The 26,550-nt window shown below is 36.9% G+C and overlaps 1 protein-coding gene across 1 annotated transcript; it reads right to left on the bottom strand.

Annotated features, from left to right (window-relative positions):
* Positions 1–15,039: 15,039 nt before the first annotated feature.
* LOC144425877 (uncharacterized) lies at positions 15,040–17,090 on the bottom strand. The gene is made up of 3 exons (XM_078115636.1): positions 16,877–17,090; positions 16,263–16,410; positions 15,040–15,496 (listed from the first exon to the last, which is right to left on the bottom strand). Exons 1-3 carry the CDS (start codon positions 17,088–17,090, stop codon positions 15,472–15,474), a joined length of 387 nt encoding a protein of 128 aa, XP_077971762.1. The 3' UTR covers positions 15,040–15,471.
* Positions 17,091–26,550: the final 9,460 nt, after the last annotated feature.

Below are 26,550 nucleotides of genomic sequence, written 5' to 3'. Positions count from 1 at the left end.
GCAAACTGGCCACCTTCAAAGAAGCTGCGAGCAGAGGGAAAAGGAGTTTCCCACATTGAGAAGCATGACCAACACATGGTCCGTGCCCAAAACAGAAACCACAGTTCAAAATCGGACTGAAGTTCCAGAGAGAACACAACAACTGGCTGAAAAAGTTGACGTGCAAACTGCAGATGAAACCAACGAAAATACAGTCTGCGAATTCTCTTCGTCAGCTTCGGAACTAAGAGAGATTAGCGACTGGTCTGAGTGTGAGGATGGCGCTAGCGCCAAAAGCCCACTAATGACACCAAAGAAGGATGCACAACCAGACTGTGCCTCAAACGACGCACAACCTGATCGGACACAAAATGACGCACAACCCGAGAGACCACAAAAAGACGCACAATCAGAGCGAATGAAAAATGACGCACAACCTAAGAGAACACCAAAACAACAAGACCAATCCAGAAAACTGAAACAAAGCTCAACAATTGAAAATACTCCTTTTCGACCACCTTCGAAGGGAATTGCATACGTGAAAGTTCTTGTTCACAACTACGAAAAACACGACTCAACACCGTCGTTGTTCAGTGATTCTCTTCAACACGTCTTGTCAGCGCCTGCAAATCTGGAAAATAATACAGCTACCATTGTGGATCTAACTAACTCAAACATGGACAATTCGGATTACAATAGCAAAAGAAACAGAAAAACTACGTCATCTGACTCATCTTTTTCAACCTCAGAAGAGAAAGTGACAGGTAAAAAGAAAAAACGTGAGTGAGACCTTACACTGATTTTAAATCGCCTCATATTACGTCTCCTGACGTATAACTTTTTAAACCATAATATTGTAATCTTCTCTGGGTACCACAAACGTAAGCTTTTCCCAACTTCTACTTATTGAAAAATGGATAGAATGAAAATGGTGTCTCTGAACGCCAATGGCTTTCAGCACCGTCAACGAGAACTTAAAACTTTTATTGAATGTGTCGATCCGAACATCCTATGTGTGCAAGAAGCACATAGAGTAGACAAAAACTTAGTAACTCGCTGGGCAAACAATTTGGGGTTTAACGTGTACTATAACACTCTGGATAAATCGGAAAGGTACTATACAAACTTCAAGCAAGGAACCGTTATATTAGTTAAAATCGAGAACGCAATAACACCGTCAACGTATATGATCCATATTAAGGACCGACTCGACAGTATAGAAATCCGAGTTGATGAACACATTGTCAAAATTTTTAACGTCCACGCCCCATCAATAAACGGGCCTGCAAAGACGGAGTTCTTCAAAACTCTAACAAAGCTACTGGCGATATATTGTGACACCCACGAATTTTTAATAGTAGGCGATTTCATTCTGATTCTGGATCACTTAGACACTTCAAACCCCCATAGTTTTAAAATGCGTCCCCCAGAAAAAATATTCAATAAATTTATACAGGATAACAATATTTTGGACACCTTCAGAGAAAAAATATCCAAATAGGCAAGTTTTCACGTTTTACTCCGGCTTGCATGGGCGTAGAATAGATAACATCTATAATTCTAAAAATCTAGACCACCTGATCAAAACGATTGCCTTCACGATAAATTCGGTTTCCGACCATCTGTTGTGTCCTGTTCTCGAACTTGCAAAAACTAAGAAGATACGTTGGGATAAGGGAACATGGCGCAATAACCTATCACTGTATAGCGATCCGAGATATATCGAAGTAATTAAAAACACGTACAAATCCGCCCTCGTTGAATTAGAATACTTCGAGTCAATACAAAACTGGTGGGACAGCATGAAACGGAGAATAAAGAAGGACACTGTGGCATACTCAAAAAACATCGCAAAAAGAAAAGGAACCAATATATCACAACTACGAGGGAAGCTGGATCAACTCATAAATCGAGGGGGCAAAAAGAGCATATTTCAAATCCAAAACATGAAACTGCAGCTGAAAACTTTACAGGACAAGCGCAACGAACTTGATATTCTCATGGCAAATATGCAACATCTAGAAGGAAATGAAAAACCTACAAAAAAACGAGCCAAGCAAACCACAATCACTAGTCTAGAGACTCGATACAATGGCATCACCACCAATGAAGAAGAGATCATGTCACTAGTCGAAGACTTCTACAGTAATCTATGGGGGAAAGAGCATGATACAAACAACTTTTGCCAACAGCGCTACCTGTCATTGATGAGCGCGACGCAAACATCGGAACAGGAAAATCTTGACATGGGGCATTACATAAAAGCGAAGAAATCCTCAATGCCATAAAACAGCTGCACAATAACAAATCACCTGGATTGGATGGGCTAAGTAAAGAATTCTACTTGACTTTTTGGGACCTGTCTGTATTAAAATTCAGTTCACACAATTATTAAATAATATATATCTATTTTTTCGGTCCGCTACAAAGGTCTTCATCCATAGCTAAGGTCAAATTACTGTACAATAAGAATGACGAATCCAATCTAAAGAACTGGCGCCCTATAACAACCATCAATATGGACTATAAAATTCTGTCAAAAATTATTGTAAATCGCCTCGTACCGGTCATGAATAATATCATAAGTCCCTCGGAAAAGTTCTCTCTCGATCAAAGAAATATGGCCGACATCCATTACAAACAACATCGACGCTATAATAAGGCACTGTAGAATGAACAGCATACCGGGATCCTTAATATTGATTGACAATCTTAAAGTTTTTGATAACGTGAGCCACGATTTATTTTTTAATGTCTTGCATCACATAGGACTGGGTTGCAAGACTCTAAAAGTGATAAGACATATGTACCTTGACATTAAGAGCAGAATAGATGTTAATGGGAGGTTAACAAACTCAATCGCTCTTAGACGCGGCATACGACAGGGGTGTCCCGTAAGTATGTTGTTGTACAGTATAACCGTTGAACCCCTTGCGAGATCCATCAAGGCAAACTCGGACATACGAGGTATAAAAATAGGCGCATATCATTATAAGATCGACCAATATGCGGATGATATTACCTTTGCCGCTAAGGACCAAATATCAATTAGAGAAATTTTTCGAGAACTGGACAATTTTCAACAGGCAGCCGGACAAAAAATTAATGAAGATAAAACTCAAATTCTCTGTATAAATAAAACCGCATATAATTCGATCTTCAATTCCTCTTATAAGCAATACATTAAGTCAGAGGTCAGAAAGTCAGATGTCACAATACTAGGTTTACATTTTGGACAGAAACCCTTGCATAAAATGTAGGACGACATCATAAGTTTGCTAGCTCGGACCCTGAATTCAATAAAACCAAGATACTTAACCTGGTATGAAAAACTGACCGTCATAAACTCTCTGATAATGTCCATCATTACGTTTCATGCACGTACCAAAACTTTGGCTCTGAATACGATTAAACAAATCGAAAGCCTAATATATAAATTTCTATGGTATCCCTCAAAAATAGAGGCGATTGGTAGAAAAACGGAGGCATCGCAATGATAGATGTCAGATCAAAAGTAGAGGCCTGCCAGGTTGAAAGAATAAAATCCTTGGTGAGAGATGAAAACCTCAACCAATTCTGGCATTTTGAAAGCCTATACGCACTCGGGTCAAAAATCAGAGAAATTAACTCAAACCTGTACAGTAATTCAATGCCACACAGTTTATCAACTCCCACAACATGGAGGTATATGCTGGATCTCTACCGCAAAATCAACTTCTTCCATGACGCATGGACAACAGCAAGGCATAAAGACCTCTATCTGGAGCTAAAGAACATGGCGAACAAAAATCCTGAACTGCAAATTCTGTAAAGCCCCGTCAGACAATACGAAACATCTTGTTCTAGAGTCTCTAGACTATAACAAAACTGAGACCTACATTACGGAATCTGTGAATCTGCTCAGCAACGTACTCCAATCCCCTATAAACATCACAAGAGAGCAGATTTTTTATTACAGCTATGACGGGCCGCACCAAGTACTAGTTACTAAATGTTTTGTCATCCTGAAAAAGAACATAATCGAAATAAAAATCAAACTCGACATTCAAAATAAATATTTGGCCCACATCGATGACAATATAATACACAAAACAATTGAACTATTTGCAGAATTTGTAGTAACCTTGAAACAAAAATTTACAAATCTACAATTTCTCGGCCTACCGCAAAACTGGAAAACCATTCTCAGCGGATTTTCAAAAACGTGACAAGACCCTTGCAAATACCTTTATCAACCATTTATAAATGAAGCTTCGCTCTCATTCCCCATAAAAGGGAGCATAAACCAGATAATACCATCTTCAAACCCACACGAAAATGATGAATCGGAAGCTTTGCAGTGGATGTCATGCTGTGTGCGTGTTTACACGTATTCACACAGTGGGTACGGAAGCCGGGGTGGTTGAAGTTGAGCTATGCATGGCATTGGCGGAAGCCCTGGGCAGACGTCATGCTATTTGGCACATAGCATGCACGCATGCTCGGGAACGAAGCCTCTGTCTTCCAATGCATAGCAAATACGAAAGCCGCAAGTATGTATAACTGTTGCTCACCCCGCGACATGACTACGATGCGTTAGTACCGATATGACTCGGAAACGACGTGTCTTTCAGACACTGATCCGAGACTGGGAAAATTCTGATCCGTAAAAAATAAAATTCCCAAATCGTCGGGTGTCTCTAAAATGTCGTGTCACACTTGTCCAATACTAATCCGATAACGACACGCCGGTTTTCAAAAAGCCGATTTTCTGATATATACTGATATTCCGATAATATTTAGTTATCATCTTGATTGTAATGGACTGACAAATCATTATTTCCGGTTGATGAACAGATGATCTTCCAGAATATAAGAAATTGATATTTAATATATTCAAATGCACTTGCCGCGTTTGATGTGTCATTGGAATCCATGCAAACAGTTTAAAGCACTCGAATCAATTGCACCGTAAATTGCTTTGCAACCTACTACGTATATAAAGTAGCGCCTCAGCACGTTTTTAAAGAAATTATGGTAGTTTCTGCAGACGTGTTGTTGCGCACAGGCGCAAGGAATCGCTGTGTCCAATCTGCATGATTCATAAAATTGTAGTTATATTTGGTAATAACTTGTTCAAAGTTGCAATAAAACGTCATGGTACTAGGAAACGTTGGGGAATAACTTCGTCTCGGATATACACGAGTTTTCCTCCTCCACCGAATCAAATGACCTGAAGGAAATAAGCAACTGGTCGAAATGGGAGGAAGCGGGAAGCATTCTAAGCCGTCTGTCAACTCCGCCGAAATCCGAACCAACAAGGTAGTCGTCTAGAGCAGGGGTTCTCAAACTTTTGGTGTTGCGGAGCCCTTGAAAAGGTTTACTATTATTCACGGAGCCCCAAAAAATAAATGTTAAAATTGTTACTTTCAGATTAATATTCCTGAGCAAGTTAAAAGTACTTTACTTAATTTAAATGCTGAACCTTAGGGTTAATACAAGTCATACATAAATTTAAATTTCAAACATAAATTATATATATACTGAAGCTGTAAATTTCACACTTGACAAACATTAATAAATTGACATTTTTGGAAGACCTAAAAGGCCGCTAATAACGTGCGCGATTGCATTTTGTTCGATTGCCTTTTTTTTTCGTCAGCATGGCGTATCTTTGAACCTTTAAACATCTTTACCGCCGGTGTTTATTCTCCGTGAATCAAAAATTTCCCTCGGCATATATATACATGTATTGTTACACATTGACGACGTTAATTGCTTTTTTGTTCTCGTGGGGAATTATGAGTTCAATGTGAAAATTATGTTACCATATTATAGCCATCGGCGATGAAATGCTAAAAATAATAATTAATAAAGAGGTAAATCCGCAACTCAAATTTCTTGATTGAAAAACGGCATTCTAAAATATTAAAACTGAAACTTAGAAGAGAAGATCACAAGTTTGGTTTTCAGCAGACTCATCTCAGATAGAAAACGTTTTTATAGACATTGTAAATTACAAAATTTGGTGTTATGTTAGGTTTTCATCGTAGTAACTGCGAAATCGAAACACAGTCAATTGTGCGCGCGATGTACCTTTTTTCCCATTCTGAAACTACCGACGGAGCCGCACGCAGTCAATTGTGCACGTGATCCGCGATGTACCTTTTTTCAATCTGAAACTAGCGACAGAGCCGAATGCAATAAAATAAATTTCAATTGTTCGTGTTTTGCACCGACAGTGTGAGTAACGATGAGCACAATTACATTATAACGACGAGACACGTTAAATGCTCGCATCGGTCATGAATTGAATATTTTACGCTACAGAAATCTCGTTATCCGTTTTTTTAATCGCAAAGAATGTTGCGCGGAAATTTCCGATTCCAATTTTGAACCATTTCCCTCTTAAAAATCCTGGCTACACTCCTGATTATAAATAATGTCATTTATTTAATTTCGCCTCTTTACCATATTTCGGGGCTATATTGTTGTCAGATTTTATCTGAGCTGTTATCGCTTCTTTGAACAGTTACAAAATTTTGAGTCAGTATTTGAAAAGTAATCGAATAGCTCGCGGAGCCCCTGGGTTTCTCTCGCGGAGCCCTGGGGCTCCGTATGGAGCACTTTGAGAACCTATGCCATACACGGCAAAAACCTCGTAACAGGCTATCGATTACGAGTACCGCCAAAATGAATGGCGACCTCATGTGCTATATTCGAATCGCGCGCCCATTTGTTCGCATAATGGCGTGTTTCGTTGAAGGCCAATCATGGCCTTACCATGGTAAATGGTTGTAAAACCGCGTACAACGGTTGCCGGCGGATTATAACGTTGGCCCAACGTAGTTGTGCTATCTGGGGTGTAACTACGGAAATTAGAGAAGCGGCAAACAAAGATATACTGACCACACACTGCGTTCTCCACCGGGAAACTTGATACGAAATGACGAAATATACCCTAAAGCGCCACCCATGTTACATGTCCTTGGTTATCCTTGTAAAACGTGTCAGTCTCAATTTTAACTGTTCTACTATGCGGTGTTTTCTATGTTTCCTGTTAATATAAGCTGATAACGTCGAGTCATGTGTTGAGAACCCGTAACGCTAGAAGGAGAACGAATCATGGTGTCAGAAGCGGTGACGGATCAACAATAAGCGCTGGACTCGATTAAGAAGCTGTGACACATATGGAATGAAGTGTACTAGTAAGTCTTACTTCGACAAGGTTACGTTCATATTTCCTGTTCAATGGCCACAAATAGTATCCCCGCACCCTTGGCTGTGGAAATAGACAAAAATGCAGCAGCCAATTGGTCTTTCTCCCGATCGCCATGGGAGAATTATGAAATAGCAACTGGCTTAGAAGAAAAGTCTGATAGAATTCGTGTCGCCACATTACTTGGGGTAATGGGTAAAGATTGCTACAGAATATACCAACATCTTGACATTTCTGAAGAAGATAGATAAAGTGTCAAATCTATATTGGGCGCTTTAGATAAACACTTCGAAACTACTAGAAATGTTGCATATGAAAGACATGTTTTTTATACATGCGACCAGAGACTAGATGAATCATTTGATGATTATGTCACTAAACACTAAAATTTCTCTTGCAAACGAATATCCCGAGCTCGGTGACAGACCCATTAAATTACTGCTGGTTTTTTGTACAACTTATCTTTGTGAGAAAAGCTTTTCAACGTTAACTCTCATTAAAACCAACAAGAAAATCGTGTGGGAAACCACGTTCTACTTTGCTTTGCAGAAACTTCATTAGAACCGCGTTTAACACGTATAATATTAAAAAGTTGCAGCAAATTTCTCATTATCTTGGATTGTCCTCTTTTGCACCGCCTACTTTTGACGTACTTGCATTCTTTTGATTATGTATTGTGTTCATGATATTTTTGGTTAATTTTAAAGGTCCACCGGTCCGCAAATTTTGGTTTGAAATTTTACAGGTCCGCGAACTGAAAAAGATTGAGAACCACTGTTTTAGCCCAGTGGTTCCTAACCGCCGGTCCGCGGACCGGTGCCGGTCCGCGAAGCTTTTTTGCCGGTTCGCGATAAATTTCGATGTTTTGTTGTTTTTATGCCATCTCAATCGCTTTACCGTAGACAACGTTGGTTGGCTAATTACGCAATTCTCTTCCTCCGAAATATTGCGACGTCTTTCGCGACATCTTGGCGCCGATCATTTACACTTCTCGCTTTTTCGGCTCCGATTCATCGCGAATGCGCTCCATCAAATCTCGCAAAATTAAGAAGCCTAAAAATCGGCACGCGTGCTTTTTCTGTTCTGCGTGCTTTTCCTGATTAATATGACCATCCATATGAAACGTAATGCATATCTCCTTGTTTAAACCTGAAAACAGTCAAGAACAGTATAATATTCCAGTAAGATATGAACATGTTGCGACCCCACAGGTGGCCACGAGACGCGCAAAAAAGCATGGGTCGCAGAGGTCTTTTTCAGACCCAGTAGTTTTGAGCCTGTTGCCAAGTTATCGACAATTTTGTCATTGTAATGCAAATTCATTTCGTTTGAGGCGTCGATCAACTGCGGAGGGATTAATATGATGAACCCAATGAAAAAGAAAAGGCTTGATTAAAATGGCGATTCTACTTTAAATTCCAGATTAAAAAAGAATTACTTATCCCAATTTTAGATGATAACGAATACCCATCGCCAAGTAATCGAGCAATCAAACTGTTGTTCGTTTTTTCAGCCAGTTAAAATTTAGCCTATTATTTCCTGACTATATCGCGACGCGTACAGAAGGCAAATCTGGCAACTGTTATCGAGACCGCCGGCGGATTGTCGAAAATTCAGCGTTGGAGTGAGGAATGTAAGCTCGACAGTCATTCGTTCCGGGTAAAAATGAACGAGGTTCTAATTAAGTGCCTCCGCACTCGTGGAACATGGATTTCTGAGGGAAGCCAAATCACTCATTGGCCATGATCAAACTGATTCATTGAGTCAGTCTCAATTTCCATCATTCGAAGCCTCAATCCATAGTTTCATCGTCAGCAGCCCCTGAGCACAAGATTGTTGGTGATGCACAAGTATACGTGATGTACCCATCGGCTCCAAAACAATATCCGCCGCCTATTGAAATTCACATTATTGCAAATGAAATGAATAAAGTGGCTTATTTTAATCGGAATAATTGGAAATCGTTTATAGCTCTACCTTACTTTCTTACATTTATTAATGAAGTCGAAATCAGAAGCTTGTTTTCCTGAATTTTTTCATCTTTTTATTATTCAACAATATAAATTCATGACACTCATTTTAAATACGCTTTGATTTAACGTATATTTTCTCAAATTATTGATGTTTGTTTAAAATATGAGGCATGAGATTGTGTTTAAAATTGAATTTCTTAATATCGCGCCCCAGTTATAAAATAAACGATCGACTAAATCAGTGCTTTCTACCTGGGTTACGCGGCACTTTCCGCACTATAGTCCAGGGGGACCGAAAGCTTTCAAACCGATAGTCTATAATCAAATACCTGTTACGTTTGGAACTTTTATTAAATTTGTTACACTTTAACGATCATTTTGTTTTGCCAGTATTGGGTTTAGTTTTGTACAAATGTATAGTCAATAGAATACTATTACAGGCGTACAAGTTTGCACAGCCTTCTTCGATCCTTCAAAATGTTTCATAGCGGTTCCTCTCCGCCAAGAACAATGAAAACCACTAAAATGAAAGCTGTAAATATTTCGAACCAGATTTGTCGTTTTATATTTAACTTTTGCTTTTTTTTTCAGATTCGACTTCGAATTTTATCTAAGTTTTAAATTTTAGGAAAACTTGCTTCGTGATTCAACAAGTTCTGCTGCATTGTATTGCTGGTTATTCTCGCTTTGCGAAATTTAAATGGAGTTAGGATTTGAAAAAGAAAACATTGGTTCCAGATGCGTAACCGCTTATTTCTTCAAACCTGTTTCCCAAATGTCACCCCTTTTTCAGCTCGTGACCTGTTATTTACATCTCAGTTTTCGTATTTCACAACTAAATGAATGAAAATAAGGATGCAAATTGAGCTGAAATACATTTATTCTAATAGTGCAGAAACGGAAATATATGCTTGATGCAGCTATAGTTTTGTGTTTATTTTTAGCCAGATGAAGTTTAATCAGGTTTTTATTGAAAGATTGAACTTATCATCGCTAGAGCAATCTTGACTTGACATTACAATGTTTGAACCAATATGAAAAATCTCTAGTGAGTTCAGTATGCCTGTGTTATGAATTCGCTGTCTCGAAAAGTCTTGACCAGTTCCATCCTCCAGATAGATTGGATAAATATGACATGATCCTGGAATTGTCTACAAGTTCAAACTGTTGAACCAATTGCCGTTAACAGATTGCTACATGGTGGGTTGTCTTTTCACGTCCACGCTGCGATCAAGGCTGTATACCAGGCATGTCCAACCTTTTCAGTGCCGCGGGCCACAAACTTAAATATATATATATATATACAAGTTCCGATTTACGATAGAATTTGCGCGCCGCTGAAAAAAACGCTTGGATTGCACAGAGCTATTGCGAATTTCTGAACACAATATGCATGCATTTTTACGCAGTCGCTAAATTTCAGGAGTTTTATTTAACGCAAAAAAAGTCAAAAAGCCAGTAGCAAAGATAAGATATTGTACAGTAGTACACTCTTTACTTTACGGTGGCGATACGGAAGATTAAAGTCTACATTAAAGATAATAACATAATGAATTAAATTTGGAAACTGAGTTGCAAATTTATTCCTATAATTTTTCTCGGCCAATGATCGAATAATAGCTTTCGATTTTGCTGAGCAAAATGCGTGGTCCTTCGAGAAATAAAAAAACATCGATGTCGGCCAGAGCGCAAGATTTGGTACACGTGTGATAAGGAGAATCGATATTGGGATGTACATGGCTGGAACAAACAAACCAAAATCACGCCCTACATAAAATTCACGGCTCGTTGTAAACTAAAGGAATGTTGAATACAACATGTTGAAATAGACAAATCGTCCATATCAGTGCTCACTGCAGCCGTCTCGAAAAAAATCATTTAGTCGTTTCTCTCGCGCGTTTAAACGACGAGGTATAATTTTTTTAATAATGATTTACTTAATTTTTTATGGGAGGTGTCAATTGTGGCTCAAATTTAAGGACGACATTGGGTTAAGTTTATTTAATTTCGAAAAATACTGCGCGGGCCACTCGGAACTCTTCTGCCGGCCACGGGTTGGACGACAGTGCTGTATACCATCGGTTCCCCCAACTTTTTGTTCGTGAAAAAATCACTCATGTTCACTAAACTCGGTTCAACAGATAAATAAACTGCAGCTCGCGAAATTGCAGAAAGTAGTGTATATATCTAAAGGAAAGGACTACGTAACAGAAAGTAAACACCACAGGATGGTAAAATGAGTTTATTGATTTATTTATACAGCCTTTAAGAGACAACCTGAACAAAGTATGTGCACCAGGTTAGGGTTCAGGCTATGCGCCATCTTGGTGCACATACTTTCGGACCGCCGAATATTTTTAACGAATACCGAATGGTCGAATACTAAATATTTTTATATACAACAGGGATCCAGAACGTCGGAGGTCGATACCCCCTTTGGAAATTGATAAAAACGTTGAAAAGTCGGCAATAAAGCGTTATTTTACTGGGTAATTATAATTTCATCATAATCGCTGATTGCCTTTGTCACCGCGATTGTTTCGGCGGCGATATTCTAAAGTTGGTGATCTATATTCCCGCCCTTTCTCGTTTTTTGGAAGTATAAGGGGTAGCCGAATTACGAAGTTTCCTATTTCTTGTATACCCGTGCGTTCACATCATCGACAGCTGTTGAAGACATTAAGGACTGATTTCAAAACCAAATGGATTTTATTCTGAGTTTTATCCTTTGCCTTACTTATCACAGCTTGTAAATTAACCGTGCCTGTAGAGTGAACGGTAACCGAGATGCAATTATTAATCTAATTGCTTCAAAATTTAACAATTGTAATCATTTGCGATGATAATAGGCGCAACAATTATAAAACGAGTCAGTGTGCATTGTTACAACGAAATTCACGATTGATTTTACATGAAATTTCTTATCTGGTTACAACTTACTGAGTGTTCTTCATACAAGTAACTCATACCGGCTTTTGGAAAAACTTTGACTGGTCATTTTTAAATCCATGCTGTTTATATAAATCAAATTTTCTGACGACCTAGAATCGCCCTTTTCACAATGAAACGCCAAAACTCATTTTAACATTTGATTTTAATCAAATTTATGTTCGGATCATGCAAGAAATGGCTAATGACATGGAGTTTAAAATCTGGGAAATTTTATATTTTTATATATTTAATCTGGTTTGACGTTTCTAAATTTACGTAACGGTCGGTACGTTTTTGCAAAATATAGAATTGAAACAATAAGTAAAGTGCAAAGAAAAGCATATAACACCAGAACGCAAAGACATGAAACGATACGTTAAGTGCAAAAAAGCATATAACACCAAAACGCAAAGACAACGACTTTTCAAAGTTGTTGCTTTTTTTCCGGTAGCTAGCGGGGAAATCTCGCGCGATGCACGATTGAGTTTGAGACGCACGAGTTCGGTGTCCAAGCTAAGCGGCGCGGGTCACGTGGTACCGGATAATCGAATAATAAAATGCCATTCAAATATTTTTTTATTCGATTCGTTATTCGAACATTTTGCTCAGCCCTAGTTGTTACATGTGTTGTTGTTACGATGGCTTGGTATTTTAAATACGTGCTTAAGTTTTGTTGCTTTTTCAACTCGCGTTGTTTGTGTGGGGCTCTTCACAACTTTGAGGTTTTAAATTCGGCTCTGGGACTAAAAAAGTTCGAGAACCACTGGTCTACAGCCTTGTTCACAGCGTGGACGTGAAAAGACAATCCACCATGTAGCAATCTGTTAACCGCTTGAACCCGGCAAGCCGGTTTACCGGCTTGTTTGAGTACGCTCTGTGCCCCGGCAAGCCGGTTTACCGGCTTGTTTTTCGTGTCGGAGGGAATCAACTTTATGATCTCGTATCTCAAGAACCACAATGAGTATTTAAATAAATTTTATATTGCATGAAAGCTTGTTATTGGGACTAATTATATTGTGATGATCGGTGCTCTAATATACGATGTTTCAGTAAAATTGGCAATTTGAAAGTGCGTATGAAATTATTGTATGATAACAAATATTTAATATAAAGAATTTCGACTTTTTGCCTAAATAGCCACATATTCAATCGGCAATATATGTGGAGAATTTGAATAGCTTTTTATATACGTATCCAAAACGATTTTACGATGAGCCATTCAAATTTTATGACCAAATATATTAGATTATCTGTAGATTTAACAGCGACGCTGCGTCAAATTGATGTTCTCATTGAAGAGAGGCAACGTCTCGTCACGCACAACTTTACGCATATTACGCAAATGCAACCAAACGTGACAATATCCGCAATAACGTTACGCCGAGATGTTATTATTTAAATGTCCGCAGGAAGTAATTAATTAACCCGATGCTACGCATTCAAAATTCGCACTACGATTTGACTTTGACTGCCCGCTCAAGCCCCATTAAGTTGTGGTTACGTATACGCAATATGAACAAGATTGTGATTTTATTAGCGGATAACGGGACAATAAAGACCATGAAAAATGTATGTACATAAAAGACTGCTTGCTAAAAAATTTAAATTGAATATTGCGCTTCGTTGTGCCCGGAACAATGAAGAACATGAAAATATTAGGCAGACTAAATCCAATATTGCACTTTGTTGTGCCAGTTATACCAATGGTTGTTGGTTTCGTTACCTATACATAGGTACTCATTACAGTATTTGTACTAAATACTGTCTCGCATCGTTTCAGCAACGCTTTGTCTTTAGCAGCTGGATTGGTTTTTTGGCAATAATGTAAATTTTGCTGCATACGACGCATCTATTATTAGAACTGGCGTTTTGCGGTAGGGTATCTAGTTCTGGCGACGCATATGATCTTGTTGGAATAAGAGTTGCTCTTTCTGCATTATTAGTGCTCTCAGATATTATTCCATCCACTTGCTTCGCCTAACATTCGTAAAATCAGATATTTTGATCTGCAGAGCAGGCAAGAACTTATTTTGGTTGATATTTGAACAAATACTCATGGGCGAATAAAACATTTTCCACGTGAAATTTTATATGACGATATTAACTTCACTTCGCTATTACTGCACGCATTACTCGACGTCGGTACTTCAATCCATACAGGGTTAATATCATATCGAAACTCGGCGACCGATGTTCCGCTGAGAACGTCGTCGTGAAAGTTATCTTGCGCATTTTGCCACGCAATACGTTTCGAACGTACTTATCAACATCTTCATGACGGTAGTCACGTGATCGGCTTTTGCGTAGCTGCGTAATCAGTGCGTCATGGCCGCTTATCGATGTTGTTCACCCGACACAATGATACACAATTAAATATTTAAATATAAAATTGGTTATATGGCAGCCACAATAGTAATTCGAATATCAACAAAAAGCTTATAAAAAACTCTTTATGAACATCAAATATTGGCAGTATATTTTGTACCAAACTAACAAAATTTCAAGCCAAAACTCACATACATGCAGAAAAATGACTGTTAGATTAGGGTCAATTTTATTAATTTTGACAAAATGTATTTCAAAATGGAAAATACATTCTGAATGCACGATAAAATTTCCTTTCGATTGAAATGTCTCACAACGTGCTACCTATAATTGGTAAAAAGTTACAAGCGTGCCAAATAGCCAGTATTTAGACTTATTTTATTGTTCTACGAATACGGCGCCGCGAACCTTCAGGGTGAGCGAGTAACTTCGCTCAGAGCCGTCAGAGTTCAAAGAGTTAACGGCAATCGGTTCAACACGTTCAACTTGTAGACAATTCCAGGATCATGTCATAATTATCCAATCTATCTGGAGGATCGAACTGACTTAATTTAACAGTTTTCGAGACAGCGAATTCATAAAACATACATACTGAACTCACTAGAGATGTTTCATATATATTGGTTCAAACATTGTAATGTCAAGTCAGAATAGCTCTGTCGATGATAAGTTTAGGCTTCAAGTAAAAACCTGATAAAATTACATCTGACTACAAATAAACACAAAATTATAGCTGCATCATGCATATATTTCCGTTTCTGCACTATTAGAATAAATGTATTTCAGCTCATTTTGCATCGTTATTTTCATTCATTTAGTTGTAAAATACGAAAACTGATGTAAATAACAGGTCACTCAAATCTGTCGTAATAATGACATAAAATGAGCTCAAAAAAGGTGATATTTGGGAAACAGGTTTGAAGAAATATGCGGTTACGCATCTGGAAGCAATGTTTTCTTTTTCAAATCCTAACTCCATTTAAAATTCGCGAAGCGAGAATAACCAGCAAGACAATGCAGCAGAACTTATTGAATCACGAAGCAAGTTTTCCTAAAATTTAAAACTTAGATGAAATTGGAAAAGTCGAATCTGAAATAAAAAGCAAAAGTTGAATATAAAACGACAAATCTTGTTCGAAATATTTACAGCTTTCATGTTAGTATCTGATCCATTGGTTTTAGCGTTTTTGGTGGAGATGAATCCAATTTAAACATTGCGGAGGATCGAGGAAGTCTGTGCAAACTTGTACGCTTGTAATAATATTCTATTGACTATACATTTGTATCCAATACTGGCAAAACAAAATGATCGTTAAAGTGTAACAAGTTTAATAAAAGTTCCAAACGTAACAGGTATTTGATTATAGACTCTCGGATTTGAAAGTAAGCTTTCGGTGCCCCTGGACTATAGTGCGGAGAGTGCCGCGTAACCCAGGTAGAAAGCACTGATTTAGTCGATCGTTTATTTTATAACTGGGGCGCGATATTAAACAATTCGATTTTAATAACAATCTCATGCCTCATATTTTAAACAAATATCCATAATTTGAGAAAATATACGTTAAATCAAAAATAAAATCAAAGCGTATTTAAAATGAGTGTCATGAATTTATATTGTTGAATAATAAAAAGATAAAAATTTTAGGAAAACAAGCTTCTGATTTCGACTTCATTAATAAAAGTAAGGTGGAGCTATAAACGATTTCCAATTATTCCGACTAATATAAGCCACTTTATTTATTTCATTCGCAATAATGTGATTTTCAATCGGCGGTGGATATTTTTTCGGAGCTAATTGGTACATCATGTATAGACCAACAATCTTGTGCTCAGGGGAGCGGCTGCTGACGATGAACCTTTGGATTGAGGCTTCGAATGATGGAAATTGAGGCTGACTCAATGAATCAATCTCATGACCAACGAGAGATTTGGCTTCCCTCAGAAATCCATGTTCCACGAGTGCGGATGCACCGAATATGATTTCAGGCACGTGTAAAGAGGGATCTAAAACAATATAATCAGATGTGTGAAGTCGAAATATAAAATAAATTAAACAATATTCGTATTGCATATAAATTGTAACAAGCTGAATATACAACAATTTTCTCTAATCAACAAAATAGGAAAGAAATACGATATCACGCGACGAGTAATATTATCAACACGTACGTCAGCATTTTTATAGAATATTTGTGTTTTCTACTGCCTAGTAAAAGATTAATACACTAGCAACGCGGAAAGCGTTGGTAATATCTATGATACTTTTTTCCAGATCTTTTTACATATTAAAATATATCTTTTATGTTCCTTATTGCACATATAATTTAAATTTCCATTATCAATATCGCAATTGAACCCTTTTTCCTTTCACTTCAGTATTTTACCAAAGCTCATAAATTGCCTCTAATCCTCATATATTTTTTCGGCATAAGTTTTTATAGCTAGAAAATATTACAAAATCTCATCTTACCGAAGGCCGACACCGAAACAAGTAGAACAGAAGACACCACGGCACATGCATAAAGTGAATGCTTCGCCATTTTCATCCAAATTTCCGAGATATCTTGTTCAGCAAGACGATCGATTTTACTTCGAAGAGTGTCCGACAGTAAAGTGAAGACAAGCCATGTAAATGCTGTATTTATGCTCCAAACTCGAAGAAAAAATGAATCTTTTTTTTTCATTTTAAAAATCTTTCTAAGAAAAGCCCAAGCTACGGTACGAAGTGATAGTTCCATGCGTTGGCCGCGTGATCAAATCCTGTCGGCAGCCAGAACAAAAAGGTATTTTTATGCAATTGTGATGAAATTGAATTAGCGCCACCTAATGTGGCTAACGTAGCACCCTTGCCAAATGATTGAAAATGTTAATAGTCGCGTGTCAAATCGAGTCTTGTGTCATTTGGTTAGCAAGCATCAAGGTTTCTACACCTTGCAAACTGTTTAGGATAGTAGTAATGTTTAGGTTATTTATATCCTAGAAATCGGTCTGACTGAGTTTCTCTCGAATGGTTTCATTTCAAATCCAACTCCCTTGTAACCTAGTTGTTAAACATTGTAGTCCTGTAGAGATCTGATTTTAACTGTACGCGGAGAAATGAATCCGATTAAAAGTTAGCATAATGTCCCATAATTATGAGTCCAAACGAAGTTTTCTTCTCGTCAAGAAGAGATCTTTTTTTGCGTGTTTGTGTAGGATCAATTTTTTTTTACTGGCTGGAAAAAAAACTCAGTTCGACTTACCAGTGGCCTCAATCATGAGAAGTCCACAAACAAGCACCTATATGGCATACGGAACCCAATATGGCGCAATTCTCGTCTGTCTCACAATCTTTAAAAAAGGTTGAGTCAATATTAAAAATTCAAGCAGTTTAAATGTGTTTTCGGCTCTGTTTAAATAACGCAGATTTTAGAATCGCTCAGTTGTTTATCTTAATAAATTCTTGTGGCCGACCGTTTGTAATCAGTAAAAATAAAAAATAAAATTCGAAAAATTAGATGTTTTTGGTTTTGAAGTATGACGATACCCTCTCCTCTTCACATGAGTCTTACCAAAACGCAAATAAAGAACTGTTGTTGACATGATTATGATGATCGTGATCTTTATTAGAAAATAATTAAAAACTATTAAATTAACTGCTGTTCGTTCTGTAAATCTTTGCTAGTAAGTTTACACGACATTTGATATGTACGGTTCTAGGAAAATTTCGTCGTAGAAGCATTTTGGGATAAAGACAAGTATTTGTGATAAAAACAGTTAGGTTTTCGAAGCACCTTTTTATTCAAAAAAGATTCGTTATTTAAGAGCATATACCCTAACCCTATGAACCTAACTGTTTTTATCACAAACACTTGTTTTACAGCAAAACGCTCTTGCGTCGATTTTCCATGCTATCACAAATACTTTTTTTACAGCAAAATGCTCTTCGGCGATTTTTTATGCGGCTAATTGTCATGCGGCGAGATTTCCTACGCAAAATTTCCTGCGGTGAGTTTTCCAGACACAGATATGTACTAACCATAAAATAGTCCAATTTAAAACATCAATGCAACGGCCAACGCCAATTATGTTGAAAAGAGTTTTCCCATCACTGTCGATAGTCCGGGCTTAGTTGCTCTAGCAAATAAAATTAGTGCACATTAAAAAATGATCTTTCATTTTGCTCGAGTTATATATTATGCTGTATTTTTTCTATAAAACTGTTCTTGATGAGTTAGTTGTATTACCACTATTGAAATGTTTCTTATTCAACGTATGATCCTAGCCTGTCTCTTGATGCAAAGTTTGTGCTAATGGTAATTTGAAAATAAATTTAATGATATATTTTGGATAGATGTAGTAAAATCGCATCAAATAGTTGGTGATATCACTTTGAAATGAAAAAAAAAACTCCTTAAATTTAGCAAAATCGATGGTCTTGGATGCGATGCCACTATATTTTCGTTGACGTCACCGATATTCCAAGCAGTACTTATTAAAATTAAGGAATAAATTTGATTATAAAATTCTTGAGCCTTTGCTAATAATTTGCTGCCACATGCATGTATTGATATTACTTCCATGTCGCAATTTCGTGTTGTTGAAAAAATTCAAAACCTGTTACTTTCTGCAATTTTCAGCATCATTCTCAAGTTTTACTGGAGTGTAAGGGGTCTTCAATAATTGCAATTTATTCAAAACAAAAATTAAGAATTAAACTTAGAATCAAGAAATTAAAGCTCGAATCATTATGTATTTTGGTTCACAATGTCACACTTGCCAACTGTTCGTCAACCGTTTTTATTTGCACAAAATAAAAACTTTCTTCGAAATATTTTGAATATGAATCTGGCTAGACATCCTTTCGCTGTTAGTTTTGCAGTAGTTCGGCGAGAAAAGCAAAATTTAAGTGCAAGGTTGAACAATTTTATTTTATTTACCAGGAATCGTGTCTATGCACCCTTTACATTAACTTTGAGCGGAAACCAATGAAACTAAAGTTCACACATTTAAAGCGAAATTGAAAAACAAATTGTCTAAATGTAATAAAATTAGCATTTTATTAATTCTCTTTGAATTTAACTGGTGTGAACTATTGCTGTCTCCAAGTAAATTACCCGAAAAATAGTTCATAACCTCAACAACTGAACTACGGTTAGTAATTCGAGCAAAAACATCATTGTTGGAGTTATTTGGAATTCGTTTGTTTTTATCAACAAAAGTAGAACCCCTGCCATCTTTGTTGTTATTTTAAGGTCTTGTTGAACATTTTCCAACCATAAGTCAACAGGCTTAAATGTCTGACAAACAAACCAAACTGAAATGAATAACTAGCTACTTGGATGAATTTAAAAAAGGCAAATTCAACAAAACGCTGGCGAATGAATGTTTCTACCACAAATATACCATTAAACCAAACAACCTTCTTTCTGAAATATGCGATTCTTATTTATATTTAAGATTACGTTTTGTGCGTCAAAAAAATTAACATTACGTCTTAGCGGGCCGATTTGGGCGAAACTTGACATGTAATTCTTGGATGGCGCACTTCTAAAATGGGGTGCGCCCCGTCTGTCTGTAGCGTGGATTAACGACTCACGGAAGATGATCCAGAACAGTCCAATCAGGAACGTCCTTCACCATTACAAGATTATTTTTGTTATTTTGTGCTGGTTTGGCGTTCATGACCTGATGTACATGTTGTAAAGTTTACAATGTAAACAATCAACTTTGTTTCAAAATACGGTATTACAATTTAAAAGCACCGGCAAGTAATTTAAGCCCAGTCTATCGTACCCTCGTATCTTTTTGAAACCGCTATTGATCTCACCAATGACCACTAAATCCGACACGGTGCAAGATTATAATTTTGCCCAACACTTGAGCCTTCTGTTTCAATAACAGTCAGTTAGTAGTTTATTTTTCACTAAAATGAAAATGCACTTACTGGGAACATGAATTTTAAAAAAGCTGAAAATGACATTTCACGGTGAAGGGTGACGCGAAAAACCAAAGTTGGTTATCGAGCAGCGACATCTGTGATAAGAATCTAACTTTGATACAAGTTTAATAGAAATAAGACGAACAATATATCAATTATTATATTAAATATTAAAATCTAAAAACCAAATTTGTTACATAAAAGAGACTCCGGGCACCGTCAAGTACGAGAGGGGTAACCATGGGCAACGAACAGCATAGCAAAGACCAAAGTGACTCTAAACCCCTGAACTGGAAATATATCGTATATCTCTGTGCTATCAAAAAGTTTATATAAACCTAGTGGAGATACCGAGTGCAATGATGATATTGTTTGAGAGACAATCTAGGAGACTAATTAAAATTATGAGATGGAGATAAAATGTCGCGATTATCCTAAAAAAATCAGCAAAACTGAAACGCGTGAAATTTTTTTGAATAGCTTTTGAATTAAATAACAAAAACTTCGATGTGTTCTTGTTTTAACCTAATATGATATCGGCACATTTGTAGAGGTTAAAGATAGCTTTCGAATGGTACTATTAGATTGAATTTATCGTGCACCAGTAAAATAGCATAAGCTATTTTATTCAATGTCCTCCAATTCGTCACATGTCCGCTGCGCCAGCTTGAGTTAAACAGCGACGTTCCCTAATTACTTCGTTACGCAATTACGTTGCAACGTAGCGGCTCTGCGTTCCTTATGAAAAACACATACCGCTTACCCACGCAAGTGTGAAACGTCATTAACCTAAAGCATACGTTCAAAACAGGTATTTTTTGAACTGGTATTGTGATACCTGTCCAGAGTCACACCATGTCGAACGTTTAAAGCCTGCGTTTTACATTAGTCATTCCAGAAGCTGATGAAATGCCGAATTTTCTAGGGAAAATTTAAATTTCTTGATTTAACGAGCTGTTGCAACAGTTGCTCCAAAAATTATTGAATGTAAACGATCTTATTGCTAGCACATTGTGCGCCCTAATGAATTTCATCGAAGCGTACAAGTTTTTTACTTTATAACGTACAAAATTTACAGACCAGTCGTCGCTAGTGGTGTTACAGCTCTTAACAACTTAATGACAAGATATTTCCACGCCATTGCGACGCCATCATGTCTTCCACATTCTAGTTGATAAAACTCAATTCTAATTTCAATGATATCCAACAGTGAAAAATTAGCCTTGATGTTTCTATAAAGACGCGGGGTTCAAATTGTTTGTTTGTTTCTATGCAAAGTGTCAATCCCGATAAATGCCCACAATCGTTACTAACTCTATTTTGGTCTTACACACATGATAAAAATTCGAAAATTGATAATTTTACCCAATATCTATGCCACCCTATAGCAACTAACCCCCAAATGTACCCCATTTCATGTTAAAAATATGAAAACAAAGTTAATTTTTCCCAAAATTCGAACAAAGACTTTCGTAGGAATCAAATTACACCAGGTTTAAGAACATAACAGGTTCCATCCAGTCATTATCAAATTAAAATCTATATTCTCAAGACCTTTGGCACTGATTGAAATAATTATATCTAAGTTCCCATCCGTACGATGTACCTAATTACCCTTGTTGAGATAATAGGAATTTCTGTTTATAACGTGAATCACGAGCTCACGTTTACAGCATTTAATTGGATTTATGATCAACGTATAAATACGACTCCGATATCTTTCGATAGGGAGAAGAGAAGACGATGTAAACCATTCTAAGCTAGTCTGGATAAATGTTATAAGATTTATATTCTGTGTGTTGTGGAAATTTACGAATAAAAACATATAGAGATTTTTAACGCATCTTCATTCACGTGGGCGTTGAAGCTGAAGGGTGAACGGGTGACTTTCAAGTTCTGAGACAATCTACGAAATAGCAATATATGATAACATCACATTCATCTACCATTTATATATGTTATAAATGGTGACAAAACCGACTTGAATTAACCTTCTGAAACGGACCAGATCAACGGACAACAATCAGGACAGGCAACAATTTGACGGAATCAACCAAAAAGCTGACCAAGCGAAAGCTTTCAACAAGTGCCGAGAAACCGTCTCTACAATACGTGCAAAAATCAAATTCGACCAACTTACGAACGTCTGGGAGATTCGAATTGCCTGGAACAACGATTGAAGTAGCAAATTGCTGACAAGCCGAAATAATCAAAAACATTATGAAAAGACAATAATCTCAATTGAAAACAGTTGAACTATGGTAACGGACTCTGGAAACGTTAAAATCATGAATATGGACTGTATTGAACATCGATCGAAATGAACTTTTTTAGAAAATGATATATGTTCGAGGTGAAAAACCTAATCAAAAAACGAACTGTTGAAAACAATGAACTCTATGGACTGTTTTACGGTAATTCACGCGCTCTATTCCGAACAATAGAGAAATTGTCGCGCATACCTAATGCCTAATGGATATACAGATCAGGAACATGTTAATCTACAATTTGTTTCGTGATTTGCAGGTTTTTCTCCTCATTGAGACAGACATTTTTCATTCTTCCACTAATACTAAGGTAAAGTACTTCTTTTTCTTATATATACATGGCGTTTCATTCGGCTTTCAATTTTTATAAATTAATTAATGGTAAAACTTTGAATATTCTAATTTCAAATACCTTTAAAGAGATTTATATTATTGAATATTTGTGGTTAGCATTCTTTTTCGATTAAATAGATTTCGTTATTATTAAAATGCTCTCTAAAAGTAGATTCGAGCGAGTCATACTTTTAATTATTTACAAAGCCGTCATATAGAACGGTTAAATAATAAGCTCGTTAAACAAAAATTGTATCCAAAAGCGTTATTTTTTCAAAAAAGCCCTGAGATGGCATAAACTTAAAAATGCGTTTTTTTCTTCCCGACATGGGACAAGCATATATTGACCAACTAGGTCTACAAAATCGTAACAATGCGATAAAGCGAGTATAAGCATTTTAACTTAGCGAAATACATTGAATTGAAAATATGTTTTAACCGTCCAAACCAAAATTTTCAAAATAAAAATACGCCATCCTTCTGTAATTCTACTTTACAACCTTTACCCTTTCTATAAACTTTTCTTTACTTCAATGTGTTGTCTCATTGTAGATCATATACATGTAAATATTTTTTTGACCTATATATATCATTAATTTTAGCATTGTGTATTGTATTTTTCTATATATTTTCAATTTATTAGAGGTGCCAAATCTTTAAACTTCCAGTTAGTAAGATGGGGAGATAATATAGCAACTAACCCCCAAATGTACCCCATTTCATGTTAAAAATATGAAAACAAAGTTAATTTTTCCCAAAATTCGAACAAAGACTTTCGTAGGAATCAAATTACACCAGGTTTAAGAACATAACAGGTTCCATCCAGTCATTATCAAATTAAAATCTATATTCTCAAGACCTTTGGCACTGATTGAAATAATTATATCTAAGTTCCCATCCGTACGATGTACCTAATTACCCTTGTTGAGATAATAGGAATTTCTGTTTATAACGTGAATCACGAGCTCACGTTTACAGCATTTAATTGGATTTATGATCAACGTATAAATACGACTCCGATATCTTTCGATAGGGAGAAGAGAAGACGATGTAAACCATTCTAAGCTAGTCTGGATAAATGTTATAAGATTTATATTCTGTGTGTTGTGGAAATTTACGAATAAAAACATATAGAGATTTTTAACGCATCTTCATTCACGTGGGCGTTGAAGCTGAAGGGTGAACGGGTGACTTTCAAGTTCTGAGACAATCTACGAAATAGCAATATATGATAACATCACATTCATCTACTTAACAACCCATTTATGCTATAACCCATCCAAAAAAAGAAATTCTATATTTCGCGCCAATATTAATGCCTTTCATAATATATATATACATGTTCGCCAGTTACTTTTCTGACAAATAAATATTCACTCAAAAGAGGAGATCAAGTCAAATAAATAATATATTATGTTATACACTCCAGATTATTAGATTTTCTTGTAACCTTGATATATGCCGTTATCCTTCATTCCATGCATGTAGTTTATTTTTTTAATATATTTGGGCAATAAACACCTTGTTGAAAATTTGCGATACGCATATTTTAATAATATGACATGTAGCCTACCTTACTAATAGTTGCATGTTTCTGTAGTGTAATTTGTTTGTAGTTCTGCCAGTTTGTTAAAATAAGTTCTGTGCAAGTAGCAATACTTACATCAGGATTTTTTATAATAAAATGTTTATCTCTTTGTTTTATATTTTTGGTCTTATTGGGTGTTGATTTATCGAGTGAAGTTGGATAACTTTAATCCTAACTCCGTATCTGCTGACCATATCGCCCGAGCCGAGTTATCTGAGAAACATCTGCGGAAAATTAGTTTTTCGGGAAAATGTTCATTCGTTTCGCCGCTGCGAAAGTTTGGTCCGAATTTTTGAGCATCGTTTTCTTTTAATCAAATGTTTAACGATCGCAGGTTTAAATCTCTTGGTTAGGTTAGGATCATACAACGATAAATCTCTGGACACAAAATGGCGGATGTGTCGTCGCGCAATCGCTCATAACGTTACCAATGCATGTTCTCACTTGATTTATAGTCAGGGATTCCATCGATCTGGAACCCAAAATAAGGACGACTGGAAAAATTTCTGCATTGTGAGCAGAAATAGCTGGCTTTCCTATGGGCTCCAGGTTAATGTTACAAATACAGACGTCACAGTATGCGAAGCACTCACTCTTCAAGCTTCGTTTAACTTTGAATTCTTTCCCGTATTCACGAAAAACGTTCTTACGTTTGCTCATTTTTAAATTTAGGCTAAAATATCCACCACCACGACAAAACCTAAAGATCGCCACACTAACAATGCTTCATGCCTATCTGTGCCTTGCTGCTTTGTGTTCCAAATATGATTATTTGCTTTTATGATTCCGCAATAAAGCTTTGGCGATAAGACAAACAACACAAAGCTTCCTTTATAAAGTCCAAATAAGACAAAATAAGGACACGCGAGCCAAAAATAGGGACGCAAGCTAAAAATAAGCCAAAAATAAGGACAAACCTTAGAAATAAGGATTAAGGACGGTATGGAATCCATGTTTATAGTCAATTTGGCAACGACCAAAGTGAATATCAATTAGGCAGCGATTTTGAATATCAAACGTCAAGTTTAATCTTATATCATTATCCAAATACCGTAGCCCACCATCACTAATATTTGAAAGGAATTCTGTACGACATACTAACATTTAACACAGAGGAAAACTGTTCTACTTTCCTATATATCTCAAAATACTATCATATTATACGTACAGGCCATGGTAGGATAGGATAGGATTTACATATTTATCCCGGGGGAGAGGAAATCCGCTAAGACGACTAAACCATATGGCGAACGACGGCCTCTCGTCAGGTTACCATTCCAAGTCAGGTATGGAATTAGTTATTTGTTTTCAGTTTCATGGACTTGGTGGCGGAGGAAGCCGTCTGAGCGAAAGTCGTGAGTGAGCGTCGTAAAAAGGTCACAAATCTATGAATTAGCACTTGTGTGCATTTGCGCACACGGCCATTTTCACTCTCAAGTATTGTTGTTTTGAGGGATAGATAGACATCCTGATTCTATAACATTGCAATTTAGATCTTATATCAGCATATGTCCCTGGGTCCAAACGGCGACCGTATGGGTGCGAATGAGCGCGGGTGAAAATGTCTATGTCTGAAAAACATGAAGGTTACGAAGTGACATTACAAATGTTCCAAGTGCAAATAGACAGATGCTAATGTGATGTAATGCGCGGCGGTGTGGCTCAACGGGCTAAGCGTTAGGAATACGCTCGCCACCGCACCTCTAATTACTCTGCGTGGGTTCGCAGGTTCGAATTCCATGCAAGGATGGTTATGTGCGAGAGGATTGCTGGACTCCTCGCCGTCGTTGGGTGGTTCACGTAACCGCTGGTCGGTTACGGCTTCCTCCACCACCAAGTACATGCTTCCGAAAACAAGCAATATAACTAATCCCATACCCGACTTTGAATGGTAACCGGACGAGAGGCCGTGGTTCGCCATATGGATAAGCCGTCTTATCGGCTTACCTCTCCCCCGGGATAAATATGTAAATCCTATCCTATCTATATTTAATTGTTATACTTGTGCTTCTGTTTCGGTGAGAAGGCTACCAATC

This window comes from Styela clava, chromosome 8 (genome assembly GCF_964204865.1).
Source record: "Styela clava chromosome 8, kaStyClav1.hap1.2, whole genome shotgun sequence".
NCBI classification, from domain to species: Eukaryota; Metazoa; Chordata; class Ascidiacea; order Stolidobranchia; family Styelidae; genus Styela; species Styela clava.
Note: the sequence above shows the minus strand (reverse complement) of the source record. Positions and strands in the feature narration are given on the sequence as shown.